Consider the following 20684-nt stretch of genomic DNA (forward strand, 5'->3'; position numbering starts at 1 on the left):
TCTAAGGCTCTTGGAGATGATCCTTGGATGGGCTGGTGGCTCCCTTGATGAGCCTGGGAGCAGCTGGGGAGAGTGTTATTTGCACTCCTTCGTGTGTGCACAGGTGAGCTCTGTGTCATGGAATTAACTATGTAGTGAAGGAGAAAACGTACCACAGAGACTGAATTTAAGAACATTAGTTTTGCACATTTGAAATGTCTTGGTGATGGGACAAGGTGGAGAAACTAAGGCTGTCCCTGTACTCTAGAAGTTGTTGTAAACATGAGTAGAGTATTCAAATCTCCTTGAAAAGAAGGGAATTCTATTACAGATAATAAGCTTAAAATGGGGAGGGTCTGTCCTCTGTGTTAAATGAGCTTTATTTTCATGTGCATTGTGGGATCAAAGTCCAAGCTTTCTCAAATGCTCTGTCTCTGACTTCAGGTTGGCTGTGTACTGCATCTTTTTCAAACTTGTAAACTGTTACACAATTAATATGTCCTTTTATTTCTTAGAAAATAGTGAATGTGAGTATAACTCAAGCCTATGCTATTTTACTTTCTCTGATGTTCACCTGTTTGAAGCACAGCTTATTTTGGTTACTCTTCCATGTAGTAGCATTGTCAAATCAGACTTTAGAATCATATCTGGTCTACAAGAAAACATAATAAAGGTAATAAGTCAGTTAGCATATCTGTCTGCTACTGTTCTTCCTTTTTAGGTGTGAACTACAGAAGAGATATTTTACTTTTGAAAGGCAGGGCTGGAGAAGGGTGAAAGTGCAATAAAAATGAGTCACTTGCTGTGGTAGAGTGCATGTAGCATGGAAACTCGTTTGGATTATGTAGTAGTTTATTTTCAGCTTGAGAAACTGCAGCATGCCTGTCTGAAACAGCTGCTGTTGCATGAAGGGTATTGACACTCAGAATAACACTGGTCAGAGCCAGAATAAGGAGAAATTCACCCCCCCTCTTAGTGATGGGTATGAGAAACTTGCAGTATGTTGACCATGCTGTTGTACAAAGGTTGCTGGAAAAGATTTTGAATGCAGAAAGATGCGTTTGCAAAGTCTGGAGCCGATTGTATATGTAAAAACTGGAAGTTACCTTTGAATGGAAAAACAAAGGAGAGAGAGAAACCAGGAGCCTGCTCTTCCTTGTGCAGGCTCTCCAGGGCAGTGGGTACTGACAGTGATGGTGATTTTTTCACCATATTTTCCCCTAGTGTGACACACCTGTCATTGGGATCCACCCAAACAAACTGCTATTCTTCATAGTGTGGTCAGAGCATACTTGGGGTCATATGATGACTAGTTTCTAAGACTTCTGTGTGTGTATTATGGGGTAATGCTTATCTTGGTGTGTTATTCACTAGGTCTTGTTCTTCCTCTGATATAAACTGAAAGCTGTAAAATGACTTACGAAGAGAATGGGGGAGAAAGGATGATCTTGCCCTGACTGCAGCCACTTGCCTTGAGAAACAGATTGACAAAACTCCTGGGCTTCGCACAGGATCCCCAGCACATCCACAGAAGGAGAGAACACTGCCCTGGCAGCTTTAGGAAAAACACTGCTGCGAACAGCAGACCTTACATAGGAGTTAGGGAGTTGTGAGGAAAAGGCAGGCTGCACGGATGCAGATAGAACTCTGCTGTCACAAAGGCTGAGATCCTATTGGTGCTGTGTAACTATTAAAAGTATGTAAAAGATATACAGTGCATGCATCTTTAGGACATATTCCTTCTGGAACTTACAGTAGCTACTAGTGAATTCTGTTTCTGTAACATATGTTTTATTACATCTTGCAGCATTGCACTTTGCTGAAATATTGAGGAAGTGCATTCAGTTTGCTAACGGTAGATTACATCTCTTTTCTATTTCAACTGATACTTTTCTGTTTTCTGGCTAAAATCAAAATATAAATTTCTGTAATCAAACTAGAAATGCTTCAAGGATCAAAATTGATTTTAACTTATCTGGACTTGACACAATGACACAAAGACACAATGGAAAAATCATGTAGCTTATTGAGCTAGTCAGACAAAAGTAGTTTAAATTAATTTCTTCCAATAGAACTTGCCTGCACTATGAATTTGTCCTTAGGACTTGGGTCAATTCCTCATTTTTTCCTAGTGACTTATCAAATGTAAAACCAGGTAGTAGAATTAAGGCAATAATAACATGTAAAGAAAAAAATAGATATAATGAAGGAAAAAAATTAGATAATTTTACAAAAGTACATAATAGAAGAATCTAGATGAGACTTAATTGTCTTGTTCATGTTTTCAGGTCACAGTGCATTAACCAGATGAAAGAATTAAAAGAACAATGTGAAGAAAGGATAGATGAGCTTAGAAAAAAGAGTAGTGATGTACCACCAATCAAAGAAAACAAAGACTTCACAGAAGATAGCCAGGTATGGTTTGGATAATTTATTGAAAATACTTTTTTGTAATTCTTAAGTGTTTCTTCACATTTCTGCTATCTCCTATTAGCATTACCCTATCTCATTAAGTTTTTCACTACTTCAGCATTTGTTGAATGTTTCTGATCTGTGGGAAATGGGGTGATTTCAAGGACAGAACAAGGAGATACCCTGCAGGAGATTCCAAATCACTGTGTCTCTGAGATGCGCCAAATTTGAGAGGTGATGCCAAAAGTGGTGTGGGATCCATTAAGGAATATTTACATGACTGAACTTTAGTTAATAATACCTTTTGACTTTGTTAAAGTACTTAGTTGCTTTGTGTGTTAAGGATAAGTTGTGAATCACTTCAGAGAAGCAGCAAACCCTGAATATTGTAGTCCAAGGTTCATCAGCCATTAATTTTCACAGAAGTCCTTTGTGTCTGCATTTTACTGTAGGAATGAAGGGATAGTCAAATGTCTTAGCTGTTTGATGTCAGATATTCTGAGCCAAAGAATTACAAATTCATTGCTGAACCTATTGAAGGCTCACTAGGGTATGGCAGGCTCAGCAAATATGTTGGCTGCGTGTCAGCTGGCTTTTTCTCCTGGGGTGCAGAGGGTAGCAGAAGATCCTGTTGTCCTGGCATGTAATTTATTGATCCTTCTTCATTGATGTGGGATTTGGTCAGGAATAGGATTTGATTGTTTAAGCTTGATATGGATGGCCCTGGAAAGATGCAATCAGGCTCTTGGGTGAGAAGGCACACAGTTTATTTCTGTACCAAAGTAGTCCTTTCAGGATTACTGAAGAAACAAGTTTCAGAAGTTAGACTTTTTACATGTGATTGCAGTGGGGCCTTTCCCTCTACCTGAGTTGCAGGGGAGGTTTAGTAGAATATACCCTTTTACAAAGGCAGTGGAGGTTTAGTGGAATATACCCTTTTCTCTTTGGCTTAGAAAAGGCTAAATTTGATGGCTTCAGAAGTGGAAAGGGTAAGGCAGTGAGGAATGAATCTTGGTTTTACAAAGAGGTGAAAAAGCATGTGAGAAAACAGCCTGTCCAGAGATTCCCGTAGGTAATGTTTTCAGTCTGTCCAGTCCTTTATGTAAAATGGGGGAGACAGAACTACTACAGTGTAGTACTGAAGTGACCCTTTATCCTGGGAACCTGCACTATGTGAGAGCTGCAACATGAATGAAGCATTAGAAACAGGAGGTGCTATCCAGTTATGCCTTAAAGTAAAAGTTACAGCTCTTGTCAATAGTTTTTATCAACAGTATCAAATAAGTAGATAAAAAGTAAATAATAAATACATCGTTGTAAATAAATAGAATGCATTATTTGGAGATGATACGTTACTTTGTCAAATATATCTTGTTTAAGAAAGTTGACCTAGGGAAGACCCTAATAAAGAAGTGGTCAACTTAATTTTTAGTGTGGCTTTGCAACAGGTTTTAATTACAATTACTTGCACTAGATTCCTTTTCTTTGTTTATTTGTATGTATGTGATTGTTTGTTGCATTTTTGGGGTTTTTTTACCATTTCCAGTTTGGAAGGTAAATTACCTGAGAAGGAACTTGAGAGTTTGACTGAAATCCCTCTGCAGGACAATTTCAGTCTCCTGCACAAAAGTGCATAGTTGGAGGCAATCTTCACTCAAAGCAGATTATCTGTAAGGCAGGGCAGGTTATCTCTTATCCTTTTTGTGGGATGGTCTCAGATGAGCTAACAGATAATACAGCTACTGCCTAAATAATTTGTCTGTTTGTGTTCCCTAGTATCTGTGTCAGTGTTTCTTTGGCCAAGCTGTAACTTTCTCAGTTGTTTGCTTGCCCAAGAATTTCAGCATTTTGCTTTCATAAAAGCATACTTAGTTATAGTTAGTGCAAGATGATCCTGACAAATCCTATGTAGTTTTGTCCAATGTTTTAAGCTGGAGTAATTCCTGTTTTTAAGACCTATGTGCTTATGTAATAGAAAAGTCTGCCTTAAAACTGAAAGAAAATGGAGTGTTGGTTGGTAAATAACTAAACAACTTTACTTAGGGCTCTGTAATTTGGAGAGTGCTGTATACTTCTTGGCTGAAGAAAATACACCATGTTCAATTACTATCTTTTTATCCAACTACTTAAATTTTTTTTTAAATAAGCATATACCCTCTAAATCTATTTGACATTAAGAACTACTTAGCTAGAAATTTAAGGTAAGTAAAGGCTTTTGCATGTGTAATTAAGAGGTAACTTCTTGCTTTTAAGTCCACGCTCAGTATTTTTGCAGAAGAATTCATGCCCAACAAAAAGTGAAAAATGGTCTTATGTTCAGTTTCTTCTACTGTAGAGAGTGATCTCAAGGAGCTGAATTATTTATAGAACAGGACCATGTTTACATACAGCATTTTTGTTTTACTGATTGAAGGAAGATGGAGTTCTTCTGAATATCTTTACTGCAATAACCAAATATTCTGCAGTAACATTTGCTTATCAAGCGTTAGTAAGAATTAATGCTAGATTAATTGCTGATACTGGGCTTCATGGTATTGATACAAAAAGATCTTGTTCTGCCTGGCTTTGATGGAAATTAAATGCTTTTTAAAACAACCAAGTAGTCATTCTGCAACTCTGGCTTCTTGATGACTTAGCTACTTCTTTCTGCGGTCATTTTTCCAAATGACTGAATGAACATTTGACAACATAGTGTTTTACTGCCCTTCTTAGATAAATGGGAAGCTAGAATCTTGACAGTACCAATGACAACTGGTAACAGATATCCAATCTACTGTTGCACTCTTCTGGTGAACTTGGGGCTATTTCCCATTGTCCCATCTCTTGTTACCTGGGAGAAGCTGACCCCCACCTCGATACAACTACCTCCTTTGGGGTGGTTCTGGAGAGCAGTGATGGTAATGCAGTGAGTCGATGATGAGTGGGAGAGCATTCTGGTTTCCAATGACCATGGAAGTAAGCAGACATATATTTGGAGCCATCAACTGTAGCTTCCTTGTCCCATTGAAGTCCCTGATGCAGGGCCGCCAAGCAGGTAATCCCATATCTGAGCTTATCTTTTTGGTTTTTTTCTTCTTTTTCCTCTCAAGTCTTTCTCTTTGATTGTTCTCATAAATTCATCCACAAACAGCTCAGCTCTGCTCTTTCTCCACTGGCCCTAGCTTTGCACCCTCATTTAGTGTTTTCTAAGATGACAGGGGGGAAAGAATAACTCCATATATCAGGGCAAGCAGGGTCTTGACTGCTTGAGCAATGACCGTGAAGAGAAGAGCCTGAGTGCTATAAGGGGTACCATATGAACCATAGGGGAAGCATGGCCACCCCATCTTTTCAAACCTCTTCTACCTCCACTCAACTCCAGAAACATGCTGTAGTTGGAGAATCACCATTCTCTACAGGCAGCTCCAGATTCCCCTCCTAGAGAATGGGTGTTCTTAATTTCACCTGAGTGAAAGCCCCTGGGTACACCCCTCAGTTCACTGACCATCTTTAATTTTCATCTGGAATTAATGGTGAATCATAAGTTGAGTCCTGTGTCTCTCAAGAGGTATAGTACAAACCTGCACATCCAAATTCTCAATTAATATAGTCTGGGAGTAATTTATGGAGAGGTGGTGACACAGCATTCCTGAGCTCCCTGTTCCCCATGGTATAGATGAGGGGATTCACTGACAGGGACAGCACCAAGCACAGGACTGCCAGCCAGTAGATACCGAGATGGGGAGGAGATGGACGGGGGCCTCAGGTAGGCAACATGCCAACTCTGATATACAGGGAGACCATGGCCATGTGAGGGAGCCAATGCCAATGTAAGTAGAAGTCATACATGGAATTTTAATTGCCGAATTGGAAGATCTTCATGACGGTGTACATCTTAGGCTTAATATCTTAGTGGGTCAGATGCTTTTTGCAGTCTAGCACCAGAATTTAGTATATTCTTAAGTAAGCTCTCTCATGTTAAACAGGTATTATTTTCTAGTAGGTTAATTTACACTTTTCTTAAGCCTGCATTTAATAAAGTTACAGACCAGTTCTATACAAGCCTTACTCAGCTGAAGTCTAATGATGACCAAATTCAGTTTTCTTGCCCTGTAGACTATTTATAGTAAATGGCATGTGTTTATTTGCTCTGCTCATCCTGACACAGTAGCGGAACAACAGTGGATACATGTGTGGTGTTACATGTGTGTTCTGTAACACTCTGAGAATAACCAAGGAGGTAATCTCATCATTAGCTGCAATTAAATAAGGTATGTTAAAAATCTCCTGATGTGCTATTCTGTTATACAGAAACATTACTGCATATTCAGAATTGTACAGTACCATCTATCACCAATAAAAATTTCTGTCCAGATATTTCCGAGTATGTTGGGATTTTTTTCCCGTGTAGAATTCTTGCCTAAATTCTACTTCCCTTTCCAAATCCAGGTGCAGTTATATAGACCAATGCTTACCTACTACATTCACTTTATAGGTTGATACTCAACTGCCAGCCTTGAAGCAAACAAGGTTCCAGCAGGCTGACTTGGAACAGCAGAAAACCAATGAAGATGTTCCTAAAGCAGTACCTACAGTAAGAAAGACAGACCTGATGCAGGATAAAGGTGAGATGGAAATTCTTGTCTCACTAACAACTGGTTAAGAACGGTTGTTTTTCAACTGAACATTCAGAAACATTTTAGTACACCATATAAGGATGAAAAGGTGACACCAACAGTCTGAACATCAATCAGGTTTCCAGCTGAAGGGAAACTTGCTCGGATTTATTTGTTCAGTTTTGTTGTAGTAGGTATGTTGCACATAACAGAAAATAGAAATATTTACGATTCTGGAGTCATCTTCCTCATTTAATATGAGGAAAATACCCAACTTTTGGAAGGAATAATTTTCAAGCATATTTAAAATTTGCTTTCTTAGTAAGTTTGACATATTCAGCCTGTAACCCCTCCTCTGTGTGGAATAGCTGGAAGTTAGGCTTAGAACAAACACACATCTAAACTTCCCATGTGTTGTCATTGAGCAAAATGCAAGTGAGAGAAATGATACACGTGGGTTTAGGTTAGTTAGCCTAATGGTTCATTTTGGCACTAAACTTCAGAAACTATTAATTTGAATGGATGTATCCTTGTGTGTTTGTTTTGCACAGTAGGGTGTGTGGTAGAAATTCAGTTCTTAAATTTAATTACTCTTACATGCTATCTTAAATTACAATCTTGTGAACATGCAACTCATTTTAGAGAGCTAGCAATTGAAGACCGTATCTACATATAGTTTAATTGAGAAATTTAATGGGTTTTTTAAATTAAAAATGAAGATATGTGAGGACAGATATATGTTAATATCAACTAAATATTATAGCACTTGTGTTCTTAAACAAGAACAGGTTTGGATGCTTGCAAATCTGCCTATGTGATGCTTTGTCCTGAGCTACTTTTGAATACTAAATCAATTTTATTGTTCGTAAAAAGATGTAATACATGGAAACCTGATGTTTATATAGGATACCACAATTTTTATTTAAACTGCTCGGTTTCACTTGCCCAATTTATAAACCACGCATACCAAAATTTTAAGGATGTAGAAGCATGAATCTGTTGACAGTAAATAAAATTCCCTTCTTTAGCTGTTCCCAGTAGGAAAAAGACAAGCTGTCTTCCTCTTATCTCTGGTACTGGTGTGATTTGAAGATATTCTTTCAGTGGAAAACCAATAATTTAGTGAGAAATATAAAGCATTCTTTATTAAAGTTTTTTAACTTGTGCCACACTGGAAGGCATTCTTTTTTAAACTCAGAATCATTTTTGTTGTTTTCAGAAAGAACAGACAGCCTAACTGACATCAGAAAACAGGAGCCTAAGGCAGAAGAGGAGCAGCTTTCTAGTCAGTTGGAAAAACCTCAAGAGTCACTCAAGACTGCTGCAGGTCACAAGGAGATGCTGCCTGTGTCAGAGAAGGAGCCAAATCCACCTGAGGATGAGAAACATGTAGCTGGGCAAGATACGTCAGAGCCAGCAGCAGAGCAGGCTGCCAGTGAGGAAGTTGAGAGAGAACAGTTCCTAAATTACGATGATAAGCAGGATGACTTGCCCCCTGGAAAGGCTGGTTTGTAGCATGTCATGTATTGTTAAAAATAGTAACAGAATGAAAAGTAAAGAGCGTGACTTCTAGAACAGTGGTGGAAGCTGGCCAGACTTAGTACAAGTTTTCATAAGGTCAGTGTGATGTGGAAGGTGTCAGTCCCGAGCAGTCATGTAAAATCCATGAGTTAAAAGATGGAGGCTTCTGATTGTGCAACATGAAGCTGCAAGGCTGTGTTCCTCTACATCACCATTAACAGCCCTACTGTCTCTCCATTGGCTCCAAAGTGTTTAGGGAAATTCACCCCAAAACATTTTGGTATTGGGGCTTTGAAAGAATATGATGCATTTGAAAAGAATGAGATGTTCACCATCCAAAGCGCTGACGAGTAGAGCACTTGCGCATGGACGTTTTGCAGTTAGTCTTTTTACAATGTCAGTGTGTGAATTCTAGCTATTCCTATTTCAAAATAAGCTACCATGAGTAAAACTGGTAACTCAGACTTCAGGTATCTGAAGTTTACTGTTGTGAGTCTTCAAAAACATGGATCAGATGTTTAGATGGAAAACATGGACAGGTGCCAGTTTCTGGCATCTATGAAGTGACCCTGAGCAACACATCTCAACAGCATGAAGCACCAGAGTATTGATGCTGTGTCTAAACCTGACCAATGTCTAGACTTCCTCTGTCTTGAGGGATTTGGTCTCAGTACCCAAAGTAATCAAAAGGAAGCCTTATGGCAGTCAGAGCAGGAAATGATGCCCACAAAAAATGCTGTTTATGCTTTTTAGTAAACACATCCTTAGAATTTTAAGTTTCAGTGTTAATATTGTTGCTAACTTGACAAGGATAAATAATGTCATCTGCATTGCTAAAGCAATATTTTTCCAACTGGTCCAGAAAGATGCTGGCCAGAGCAGGCTATACTCCAAGGAGATGTAATTACAAGTTATCTGAACTGTTTTTAATTTCATGGAAGTAAATAGCAGAAAGATGAGATTCAAAGAAATCATCCAACAATTAGTGCAAGGAAAGATCTCTTGCCATGCAGCTTATGACTCAATTTCAAAGGTCTGGATTTCTGTGAGCTAAAAAGGCTAGGAGGATGTTCTTCAGGCTTTATTGTTCAACCTTACTGCACAGGTTCCTTGTAGCCAAAGGAGCTTAAGGTAGACAGACTTCTTCAGTAGTCTATGGGCATTCTCTTTCAAGAAGAACTGCTTCTGAAATTTTTAGACCTTTAGGCCCATAACTATAAAAATCTATTGCATGTGGTGGCCTGAACATGAATGATGTAAGGCTTAAAATTTTCAAGGCTCTTTCTTAGCCACTTACTAACTGGAAGGCTTGTATTAAGAACATTTAGAACAGAGGCTGCGATCCATCTTAAGTGAGGTTTGCTTACACCTCTCTGCTGTTACCTTTTTTTCGGGTTGATTATTTGAAAAATGAGGATAGTAGTTTGGCAATCAGAAATGTTTCCATTTATGTCTGAGTCCTCTATCTAAAGAAAGCTGATAGTGAATAAATGTTGCTTGAGAGGAGTTAATAACTGGGTGAAGAAAATCTTCTAGGAGAGAAGTACTTTTGTGACAACTTGGCATGTCATAAAGCACTTTATGCTACAGGTATACATTCCATTTGCTGGACAAGCTAAAACAAGAAGGGGTTTTCAGCAATTACTTAAAGTTTTGCCCATCCTTAGGCTGTCCTTTAATGTATTCTGAAATTGTGTAATGCTCTTTCTTTATGTTCATCAGAGTGCTAGCTGATTTTGCTATGCTTTCCAAATCCCAAAAGATTGTCTTTTATCTAGTTCTTTTGACAGGATTTACAGCCAAAGTTGCTCTGAAATGTAACACTTCAAAGGAAAAATAATAAAAAAACCTACTCGGAAAAGTGATTCATTCAGCAGCAACATAATTCTGTGGAAGATGTTTACACTCACTCTTCTTGTGTGCAGATGGTATATCATAAAATGACTTAATTTTAATCTTCCAGACAAACAGGAACGTGAAGCAGTTAACCAGGACAAGGATGTTGATTACAATTTAGATGTGAATGAAGCTGAATCGGAAACTGACAAGCAAGCAGCACTTGCTGGGATTGAAAATGGTAAAAAAGAAAAAAACCCCCAGTTTTAACCTAAATATTACATGCTTAAAATGTTAAGACCATATTTTGCATGGTATCCTGCAGTAAGCTATACCTAGCTGATTTCTGTTTGTTTTTTGAACTTTCCCTCATGTTTCGTCATGTTTATAGTGTGACCTATTTTTTGTTTAGCACCACTGAACCTACTCCACACCGGGGGGAGTGTGGTATCTATAACTTGTACTACATAGCATTTAAGAATCCTTACAAAATTTCTTGTTGTTTTCTAGATAGAACTTTATATGAAGAACTTCTCCCTCTTAAAAGAGATTTCTGTACCATTTCCTTTTTTTCCCCTCATTAGTTCAAAACCACGAAGATACGAAAAACCACTTACCTGAAAATGGTGAAGGACGACAGAAGTTTTGAACAAAGGAAGTTCATGATACAACTGAGTCACCTGTTCTTCCAAATGCAACAATAATCCAAGCAAAGTGATCTTAGAAGATTTTGATTATCTTCTAAAGGTTTGACTAAGAGGCCAAATGAAGTAGTATTTTCTTGTGAACTTTTTAGTACTGTTGCAGTGAGGAAAAGGGTAAATCTCTGGAGGCTTGTTTCAAAGCAGTTTGGCCTCTGCAATGACTTCTTCCTTCCCATCAATTATAAAATTGCGATCAGGTAGCAATAAAGTTAGCTACCTTGTATAGTCATACTGCAGTAAGCGTATAGGTGGATTAGTGGCAGGCCTCTGCCAAGCATGGATCTCTGCTGAGCAATGCATAGTAGAGAAATCCCCAGCTCAATTTTAGGAATTTAAGAAGGGGCTGTGTTACTGTTACAAAACAAAGGAAGGATGAAAACCAGTTCATGCTGCAATCTAGTGTCTGTTCTGGCACTTTTTTACTGCAACACAGACTGAGAAAGCACAACTGTAGTCCTCAGATACTGTGCAGAATGATATATGTACTTAGGCCTCTAAATTAAATTCCTAGATTACACTGTCGAGATATGTTCTTCATTTCAAAGTTAAAAAAAAACAACTTCTGACAACAGAAGCTTCTTGCTAAGAGATTAGCCAGGAAGATTTTTCTGGAAGTTTTGTTGGATTCCACAAGGTCAGTACTACCTGGCACAAGTTTAGTGTAAAAATTCAAACTCATAAACTTTTCATGACAGCAGACCTCTGAAATGGTGTACTACAACTACCCTTTATGCCACCCAGCCACTGTCTTTTGCGAAAACAGATGAATGCAAATGTTTGCCTTGTACAACAGCAATCTCAGCTGTTCAACGTGACTAATCTTCTCTGACAGACTTCTGACAGAGGTAACCAGACTATGCATTTAGAAGACAAGGCAGTGTCTTCCACAGGTGAAGCCGTAGTTGTTGTGAAGTGTATGTTAATCACAATGTATCATCTTGTTAATATTCTGCAGTCTTTTCTGTAACTTGTTAAATGTAAACTAAAAACTATTTTACTTAATGTGAGGTAGAAATACCTTCTACTTACCACAAAGGCACCCTTAACTGCAGTCCAACCACCATGTATAGCCAGCTGGTTTGAAGAAATTTTATATTTGTGTCTGCTCCCAAGACCAACACCCGTGTTTGGAGGGAGCATTGAGAGTAAGAGCCAACCCCTCTTCAAGACTGCACAGCAGCCAGACAGCTGTGACTAACTTGCCAACCAGCATTCCACTTAAGAAAACACAAATTTGTCTTTGCTTTCTGTTAAAGCACTTCACTTTGTAACTCCTTCCTTGGTGTGTCATTCTTCAGTGTACTACTTTATAGCTCCTGTACCATAAGATAAGGCTGGCTCTTCTGTGTATGAGAAGAGTGTTAGTTGTCATCAACTGACGGTCAGAGTTTAAGTCAAAAGATGCCCATTAAGCCTAAACACAGAAACAGTTCACTAAGAGTTTTTCACCATTTAAGTAAGATCTAACTGGTCTGGGCTACTACAGTCAAGACAGCAGGAAAAACATGCTTTTAAAGAGGAGGGAAGAGGAATGAGCATCTGTTCTGACAAGTATTGGGAAACTCAGGTAATAGGGATTTTTTTTGCTAATAATGACATGTTTCAACATCAAAGTATTTACCCATAATTTCGATAAAAATATTTACCCATCTTTTGAGCATTTTCCTAGGACTTAATCAGTAAACAAATATGCAGCTGAGATTTAAGTTGATCGGGAATTTAATATTGATTGTTAAAAAGCATATATTCTAACAGTAAAAAATAGACAGTGAAACACTATATTCAGGTTGAATGAATAGCTTTACCAATATCAAGTTAAAAATTCCAAAGAATCAAACACTTAAGGGTATTTAAATATTGCTAGAGGATTATTTTAATAGTTTTGGCTACGCTTCTGTACATTTTTGGGCTTCTTCTTGCCAACTGAATGTTGTCCTCCGTAAATATGACCACCTCTGTACAAAGCACACTTGTAAAGCTCTGAGGGCAAAGGGTCTGAAAACATGCATAAGAACAATGTTCAAAATGAAGGACTACAGTTTTATTCACAATAACTTCAAGTGCTTCAGTCTAACTCGTGTGGTAGATTTCTAGCATACAAGAGGCCTGTATGTCTAGTGTACAGAATTTTAGAATTAAAAGACCTTTAGTTGAACACGAGATTAATCTGGAACTGTGGCGTACATAGTGTTGTCTCTCACTAAAGTTTTTAGTTGTGTGAGGCATTACTTCTTTTCTCTAATCATCTTGGTGTTAATTAGCACTTTGGTTTGGTTTTCTTTACAACTAAACTTGATCCATTTTAGGTAAGCATTTAATAGTAAAAGCATTTAAAAGAATCTCTAGTGTACTGATTTTATTTTGTAGAACTCATCCAGTTCTAATTGTAATGAAAATGGGAAATATTACTATTTTCTTGGTTCTGCAAATCACATGTAATTTGCTTTCTCTTTTACTTGCTGCTTGCTTTGGAAAAATAACAAAGGCTGTCCTTGAGCTACTGTCATGTAGTTCAGGATTTTTAAAATGGAAAGATTTTGTGACTCTTTACAAGAAGCCAGATGAATGCTTTGTGCCATTTTACCTCTACATATTCCAGGCTTTTTATTTCTTTGGCAGCTATGTGGAAGCATTCAAGTATATGGATCATGATGATAAGCAAACATGTAATGTGATATGCTGTCTCTTTAGCAGAGAATTTGGAAAAAATGTGTCTTCAGGACAGTACTTCTGCTTATTTCAGGAAGCTGCAAATTGCTGGAAGACAAGTGAGTGTTCTTCTTCAGAGGTTACTCATTGTTTTCAAGCTCTAGCTTCAGTGCTGCTGCTCAGGGGATGAAGCTGAAGCAATACTAATCCACAGTAAAATCAGGTGATAGGATTAACACCAAAAAATGTCTTGTAGGGTCAATATGGAGTTACAAGCTCATCCCTACAGTGGAAGTCAATGTACACCAAAATGAAGAATTGTCATGTCCAACAAAGAATTTGCTTGTATGGCCTAGGTATGACTTGGTCAGAGCCAGGTCTGCTTTTTGAACTTTTTTTCCTTGCGTGCTCTTTTGCTACAACACAACAGCTTACCTCTATTAGTTCACATCTGAAAGCTTGGAAGGCATAACCATTCCAGGAAGGCAGGGATAGGTTTGGAGCTTCTCCTGTTTTGGTAATCTACCTGGAAAATTACTACAGAAGACAATAGGATGCAGCAGCCCCACTGCAGTCAAAAATGGAGAATAAAGATCATGCAAATGTAGCAATCCCTTGTTTGCATGAGCAAACACTAGGATTGTAACAAAGTTGCAGAGTTGGTAAAATAGAGTCCTCAGTGTCTGATGCTATTGCTAGTGACTACTGGAGTGTCTGCTGTGCAGATTCTCCAGCACTAGGAGAACAAAGACAAAGGAACAAATTCCAACTAGTTATCACTCACTCAACAGCTCAATGACTAATTTTCATCTGCTCTTGATCTCTATAAAGATCATTTTAGCTTGGAGGATGTGGTGAGGAAAAAAACCCAACATTTCTCTACTTGGAAAGTGAGCAATTCTGATACAAGTAAACAAAAATATAGAAACTCAAAATTTCTCCAAGTGACTTTGTTAAATGCAGAATTGTAGCAGCTTAGCTGTGCACATCAGACATGAGGCTCCATTGCATGATTTTTATTCAGTTCCTAACGCACCACTTAGTCAGAATGCAGTAATAAAAATTATTTAGGATCAAAATCTGTAATAATATCAACTAAGATACAACGTTCTTTAATAATAGAATTGATTGAAATCAGCTTCCCAATAAACTTTATACAAACCACTTTAAAACAGCAGTTGTCATTCAAATCACATAAAGGCAGCAGACTACACATACTCCATATGACAGTACTTTTATCCTGGACGTCTGTCATAGTCAGATTGCAGCACTAGTTATTCCCTCTCCTAGAACTGTTATCTGCTTCACAGATATTCTTCAGGTATCCTAAAAGAATCTCTTGTACTTCAAACAAGCTTCACAACTGGGAAGTATTTGTGAGGAGAGAAGTCAAATTCTGGAGGAACCTATGAAGAAAAGATTTAAGATTAGACATTAGACAGCAGTACTACTGCATTTAATACTCATTATGAAAACAACCTGCAGACAGAAAAAAAATTAAACAGCAAGAGGCTGAAAAAACATAGTCCTTGTGGCAGCCAGCACTCTCATGACTTTGTTCACACAAGCTGCTGTTACATGTGCTTGTTCCCGCTATTGAAGAATACCCTTATAGTCTATGTTGTCCAACATGCATTTCTCATTTTTTTTTTCTCAAAACATTTATAGGTTAGAATTTTCTATATTTAGTTAACTACAACAAACTATTTCCAGGGGAAAAATAAATTAAGTTACTTGCCCTGTTCTTAGAGTAACTACAGCTTGAATGTGCTCATTTGGCTCTTAAGAGATCTGTGGTGGCTTTACATAGAATAAGATGAACCATTCATGTTGGGAAATCTCCAGATCATTGAATCCAGCCTTAATGTATGTATTACTGCATTTTATGTTCAACTGAGCTGGCATTTCCTTACCTTAGAGTCTTTCTTGTGGCCTCCTGCCATCAGCTTCATGACCACAATATTGGGTTTTGCAACTTTTAGAATTCGATTGACCTAAACATAAAACAGAAAGAAGTCTTCAAGTCAAAGCATTTGACCTCACAGTTGTTTAAAAGATAATACTGTAATGTTGATATACTATTAGCAATACAGCAGTTCTCTTACAGGATCAGTTTAACAGAGATCAGACTGTTTTGGATTTGGTTTTAAATACAACAGCTGAATTGATTAAATTTAATGAAGGGTGCATTTATTTCAGTAGTTACTTTTTAAAAAGTGAACAGGCCACAGAAACCACAGCTTCAATAATTCTTGAATAAAAACATGGGAACTATGTCAAGTTCTGTGGCACTCACACAAATAAGGGTATAGATAAACTCTAGACATCTAATCTTCAACATTGCATCACAATGGTAAGAGGAACTCATGTATGAAACTGGTGGCTTTTTGTATGCAAGTGTTCTGGATGTGCTCAAAACTACCTCTTAACTATCTTGGCCTCAAATAGATAGCTCATATGTGAGTACCACCATGATCCAGAGAGGAGAGAGTGAGTCCTAAATTCTCAGGAGGACCTAATCCTGTAACTATTCTTAATCTACTCAGATGTGACAGAAAAAGCATCCTCCTTGCTCCAAAATACAATCACAGACACTTAAGGATTTAGGCTATGGACAAAGAGGGAGAAATTCCTACCCATGTTTTCAGCTCAGTGCTGAGAGAACTGCTCCAGGGACCAAGTGCCAAACCTCGATCCTCTTCATTCTAATGATGATCAAACGTATTTTCTGCTCCTCTCAGGAGTCCACCCAAATTACTAAATGCCAACTAAGTGTGACAGGCATATTATCACTGTCCGGTTAAAAGTGCCGTTCTTTTAGAAAGGGGCTAGAACGCAACGTGCAAGGAAATAAGCTGCTGTCCAGCACCTTGGGTCCTCAGCAGAGAGAGCTTTTTTTTTAACAGTGAGCGCTACTTTATGCTAGCTGATGTACTGAAACAGACCATTATGCAAGATGCCACCACTATCCACTGTCTACTCCTTAATCAAAGCTCTCAAATTTGCTCAGCATTTTGATGGAAGTACATTTTGGATCTCAAGGAGATCCAGCTGAAAAAAAACCAGTTACTCTATTTTGAGCAAATACTCGTTTTTTTAGTGTTTCAGTCTTACCTCATTGTCTGGATTTGGAATATTCTCAAGAATCATTTTAGCTTGCTGGTAGTGCTTGCTAGCTGCCATGTAGAGATCTGATGACTGAGGAGGTGGGCTATACTTATTTAAATCGGACATTTCCTAGTGTGTTACAGAAATGCATAAATACATATTAAAATATATAAAATTGATATTAAAAACTGTCAGGAGATTGTTTTTATCACATTACTGTATTCAAAAGAAGAGTTATGTCAGCTAAATACTACTTTGAAAATCAAAACTGAAGTTGAAAATATTTACTTAAAATGGCAAAACCCAAGCAACAGTGCTCAACTATTACAGTGTCACGAAACATAATGAAATTCTCATAATTTTTATAAAACAGTCTCTCTCTTGAACAAGTTGCCATTCATTTGCTTTAACAGTGGTATGCAACAGGGTATGAAATTACAGGAAAAAGATAGATTAAAAAAGTATATTGTTTACTCAAAGCTACAGCAAGTCAGATGCTGAAACTGTACAAAACTTCATTTTATATAATTTTGATTCTTCATTTTTTTGTTCTTGATTATAGATTAAAAAAAACTGTTAATGACAAGACCGTGATAATTTCTTAATTTCCACTACAGTGGAAATAACATTAAACAGTTCATAACATTAAATTGGGGAGAGTAACTGAAATAGAAAATAGTACTGTTTCAGTTCAGACTAACCCCAGAAGCAAGACTTAATGGTTGGGTGAGCAGCCAGGGGTACAGCAAACACCTAGCTGAATATGAACATGCTCTTACTACAAATCAGACAAGCCTCATACGGGATTATACAAGCAGGAGTATGGTCAGCATATCAAGGTTATCATCCTGAACTCAGTATTTGTGTTATCTAAAATACTGCATACAGGGCTGGATCCACTCAGTTCTAGAAAGATGTTGAGATGTGGAGACGGTTGGGGGTCTAGTGAGTATATAAGCCACAAGGAGAGGTCAGTGGAGCTGGACTCTTTCAGTTTTATAGGAAGGATGCTAATGGGTAATTTTAATAGCAGCCTACACCTACTTGAAAGACAGTTACAAAGCTGACAGAAGATAAAGAGACCTTGTTCATTACTGCAAACAATGAGAGGCCACAGGTTGTGGCTTGGTAATTCAGACTGGACATTAGGAAAAAAAATAATACAGCCCTCAATCAGTTATCCTATGACTTAAAGGACCAGAAAAAAGTAACTGAATCAGGTTTAACCAAAGATGTTGGAAAATCTCCAACCTTGACTTTTTTCAGATTTGGCTAGACAAAGATTTTATGTGATTTTATAGTGTAATGTGTATATTGTAATGTGATTTTATAGTGCTACTTCAAGGAGGAGGCTGGACAAGACAAGCCTCCAGTGGTCCCTTCTAAACATTACTCAAGATTAACTTTTTTGGTTTTTTCATTTGCTTGCTGCACTAATAAAAACATGCTGCTATAATTAACCACAGCCAAGAAGTCTGTTAATAGACTTCCAAGAGATTTTATTTTCATGCAAATCAACAGAAGCATCTTAAACTGCCGTATCAGACCAATTGCTAAACATCTAAGTTTATAAAGACTTCAGGTCCAACATGCCTTGCACAGAACTAAAGCTAGAAGTCCTTGCCATTGTGATGTAGCTTCAATGTGAACTTTGAGGTTCTTTTCACTATGACAGTGATATTTAAAGCAGGTGAATAAATGACTTCTGTAAAAGCATGAGCAGCATCACGTTTGAAGATTACTCACTTTAAATTGCAGGTAGTGCACTGGAGGTGGTGTTATAACACTGTTAAATGGAGCAAATCTGTGCTCATATCGAACTTGTTCACTATCCAGTTCAAACTTAGGTTTTCTTACTTTGCCATCCATGTCAAAGGCAATCATTGTCTAAAAGGAAATTATAAAGTATTATATAATATTTATACTATTACATATAATATATAATAATTGTATATGTATTATATATAATATAATATGATTTATATAATAATTATATATAAGTATATATTATATAATAATTATATGTCATATTTTGCTGTGAGGAAGATCAAAATTATGGTGTAGGTATTACTGGAAGGATAGAAAAACTGTGGAGAATTTACCATAGAAAATTATAAATTTGAACTTAATTTCCAGCACCACTACAAAAAAAGAAGGTATGCAATGTATGCAGGATCCCTATTACAAAAGAATTTGAAACAAAAAGAACATAAATGAGTTACCTTGTACATCCCAGCACACATATTCTGATATGCTTGACTCATGGTGATCTCTCTGCTGAGAGGGCGAACTGCAAATTTTACATAAAAATACATTTTCTTACTTCAGTGTAAGTACATGCATTAATTTCAGATCAGAGGAGTTCTTCCAAATTTCCACAAAGTCACATAACTCTTAATTATATTTTAAAATAACTGAAGTATACAAAGCCTAGACATGCATTTCTGCTCACCTGACTCCTGGTTACATAAAATACCTCAGGACTCACCTACCAGTCACATGAACACAATTCTACTCTCAATGGAATAAATCAGTCAGTGGTATTCCCATGACATTATAAACCACTGAACAACAGCCTCAAACACTTACTCTGTACACCAGAGGCTGGATCTTTTTGACTTCTAGGGCAAAGAAGTTAAAGCACTTTTTATCCTAATAATCCTGACAGCATTCTTTTAAGTTTCCCTTTAGTTTCCAGTGTTTAATTAGTGCCAAACTGCCCAACACTTGGCATCTCAAGTACATTAGTAATTTTCTGAACTTCCGGAGACAAGTCTATGATCCTGAGCTATTCATATCCAATTGTTTGTTCCCTGTGAAAAGGTTGCAAGGAAAAGAAAGGGAAACTCACCATTGTATAATTAAGAAACCTTCTTTAAGAACCTCTAAAGCCAAATAGAAATTACAGAAATATGCTGAGAGTCTAGTGTTTGAACCTAGTTACAGTCACTAAAAGCGTAATTCTGCAGGAATTATAAACTCTGAGGAGGTCCAACACATAACACAACTGATGAAACTATGTACGATGCATATAAATGAGTTTGTGTTTTTCCGAAAGATCTATCTGAAAGTAAAAAACTAACTAAATAAATAGGAAACTCTTAAAAAGTTTTACATTCAGCCTCCATAAATACTAGGATATTTTTCCTACCCATATCAGTGTTGCCTGTTTAAATTTTGAATTTTAATTCTACATGGCTGCAAGAAAGGGAAAAGAAAGACGTGTTAACACTCTACATCTAGGTACCTTTCTTCTTTTTCTTCGTTTTCTTACTACTACGGCCTTTCTGTTGTTCCTCCATTATCCTCTCCTCTGCCATTTGAGAGCTGTCGGCGCGGCTCAGCGTTGACATCAGCCAAGCATAGAGAAACTCTGAGAGGTACCTGCACAGAAGCCATATGGAGCTGTTACAGGCTGCGGTGCACTGTGCACTCGTCCTGCGCTCGTCCTGCCCAGCACCAAGGCACTTGCTCCAAGAGGTAAAGGATGTGTCCTGCAAAGGACAATGCTTATGGGCCATGAAAACTCTTTGTTTTGTATGGCTGGAATCACACAGACATCAGTCTACGTTCATGTTCTGGTTCAGATTCAACCACAAACAGCTCAAGGTGTGCAAGCTTCTTACACATTTACTAAGTGAAGTCTAAGCTTCTTATTTCAAAACTCCTCTAAGACCAAATTTTTCTAGAACTCTTCCCCCACGAGATCAAGTGGGTTTTTTAAAGATACTATGTTAACACCTTTTCTACTTTTGTTTGTTATGACTTGTTATTCTGAGAAACAAGATAACTACTGACTTTTTCAAGCATTAAAAAGCTGTGAATTGTTACATAAAGGGGCCAAGCCCACAGACACATAACATACATATGCAGTTCTTTC

At 37.6% G+C, this 20684-nt stretch overlaps 2 protein-coding genes across 4 annotated transcripts in view; one reads left to right on the top strand and one right to left on the bottom strand.

Annotated features, from left to right (window-relative positions):
- GOLM1 (golgi membrane protein 1) overlaps positions 1-13386 on the top strand; it is a 38574-nt gene extending 25188 nt beyond the window's left edge. For both annotated transcript variants that reach the window (XM_054002630.1, XM_054002631.1), the window contains 5 exons: positions 2268-2394; positions 6866-6995; positions 8206-8493; positions 10471-10584; positions 10928-13386. In XM_054002630.1, coding sequence (XP_053858605.1) covers positions 2268-2394; positions 6866-6995; positions 8206-8493; positions 10471-10584; positions 10928-10992 — 724 coding nt within the window. In that variant the 3' untranslated portion in view covers positions 10993-13386. The remainder of the gene's footprint in view (positions 1-2267; positions 2395-6865; positions 6996-8205; positions 8494-10470; positions 10585-10927) is intronic.
- The window catches only part of NAA35 (N-alpha-acetyltransferase 35, NatC auxiliary subunit), a 35755-nt gene continuing 27819 nt past the window's right edge, over positions 12749-20684 (bottom strand). For both annotated transcript variants that reach the window (XM_054002629.1, XM_054002628.1), the window contains exons 18-23: positions 20052-20188; positions 19027-19094; positions 18551-18691; positions 16811-16933; positions 15610-15690; positions 12749-15102 (exon numbers count right to left, since the gene is read on the bottom strand). In XM_054002629.1, the coding sequence (XP_053858604.1) occupies positions 15043-15102; positions 15610-15690; positions 16811-16933; positions 18551-18691; positions 19027-19094; positions 20052-20188 (610 nt within the window). In that variant the 3' untranslated portion in view covers positions 12749-15042. The remainder of the gene's footprint in view (positions 15103-15609; positions 15691-16810; positions 16934-18550; positions 18692-19026; positions 19095-20051; positions 20189-20684) is intronic.

The sequence above is a fragment of the Vidua macroura genome, chromosome Z, assembly GCF_024509145.1.
Source record: "Vidua macroura isolate BioBank_ID:100142 chromosome Z, ASM2450914v1, whole genome shotgun sequence".
NCBI classification, from domain to species: domain Eukaryota; kingdom Metazoa; phylum Chordata; class Aves; order Passeriformes; family Viduidae; genus Vidua; species Vidua macroura.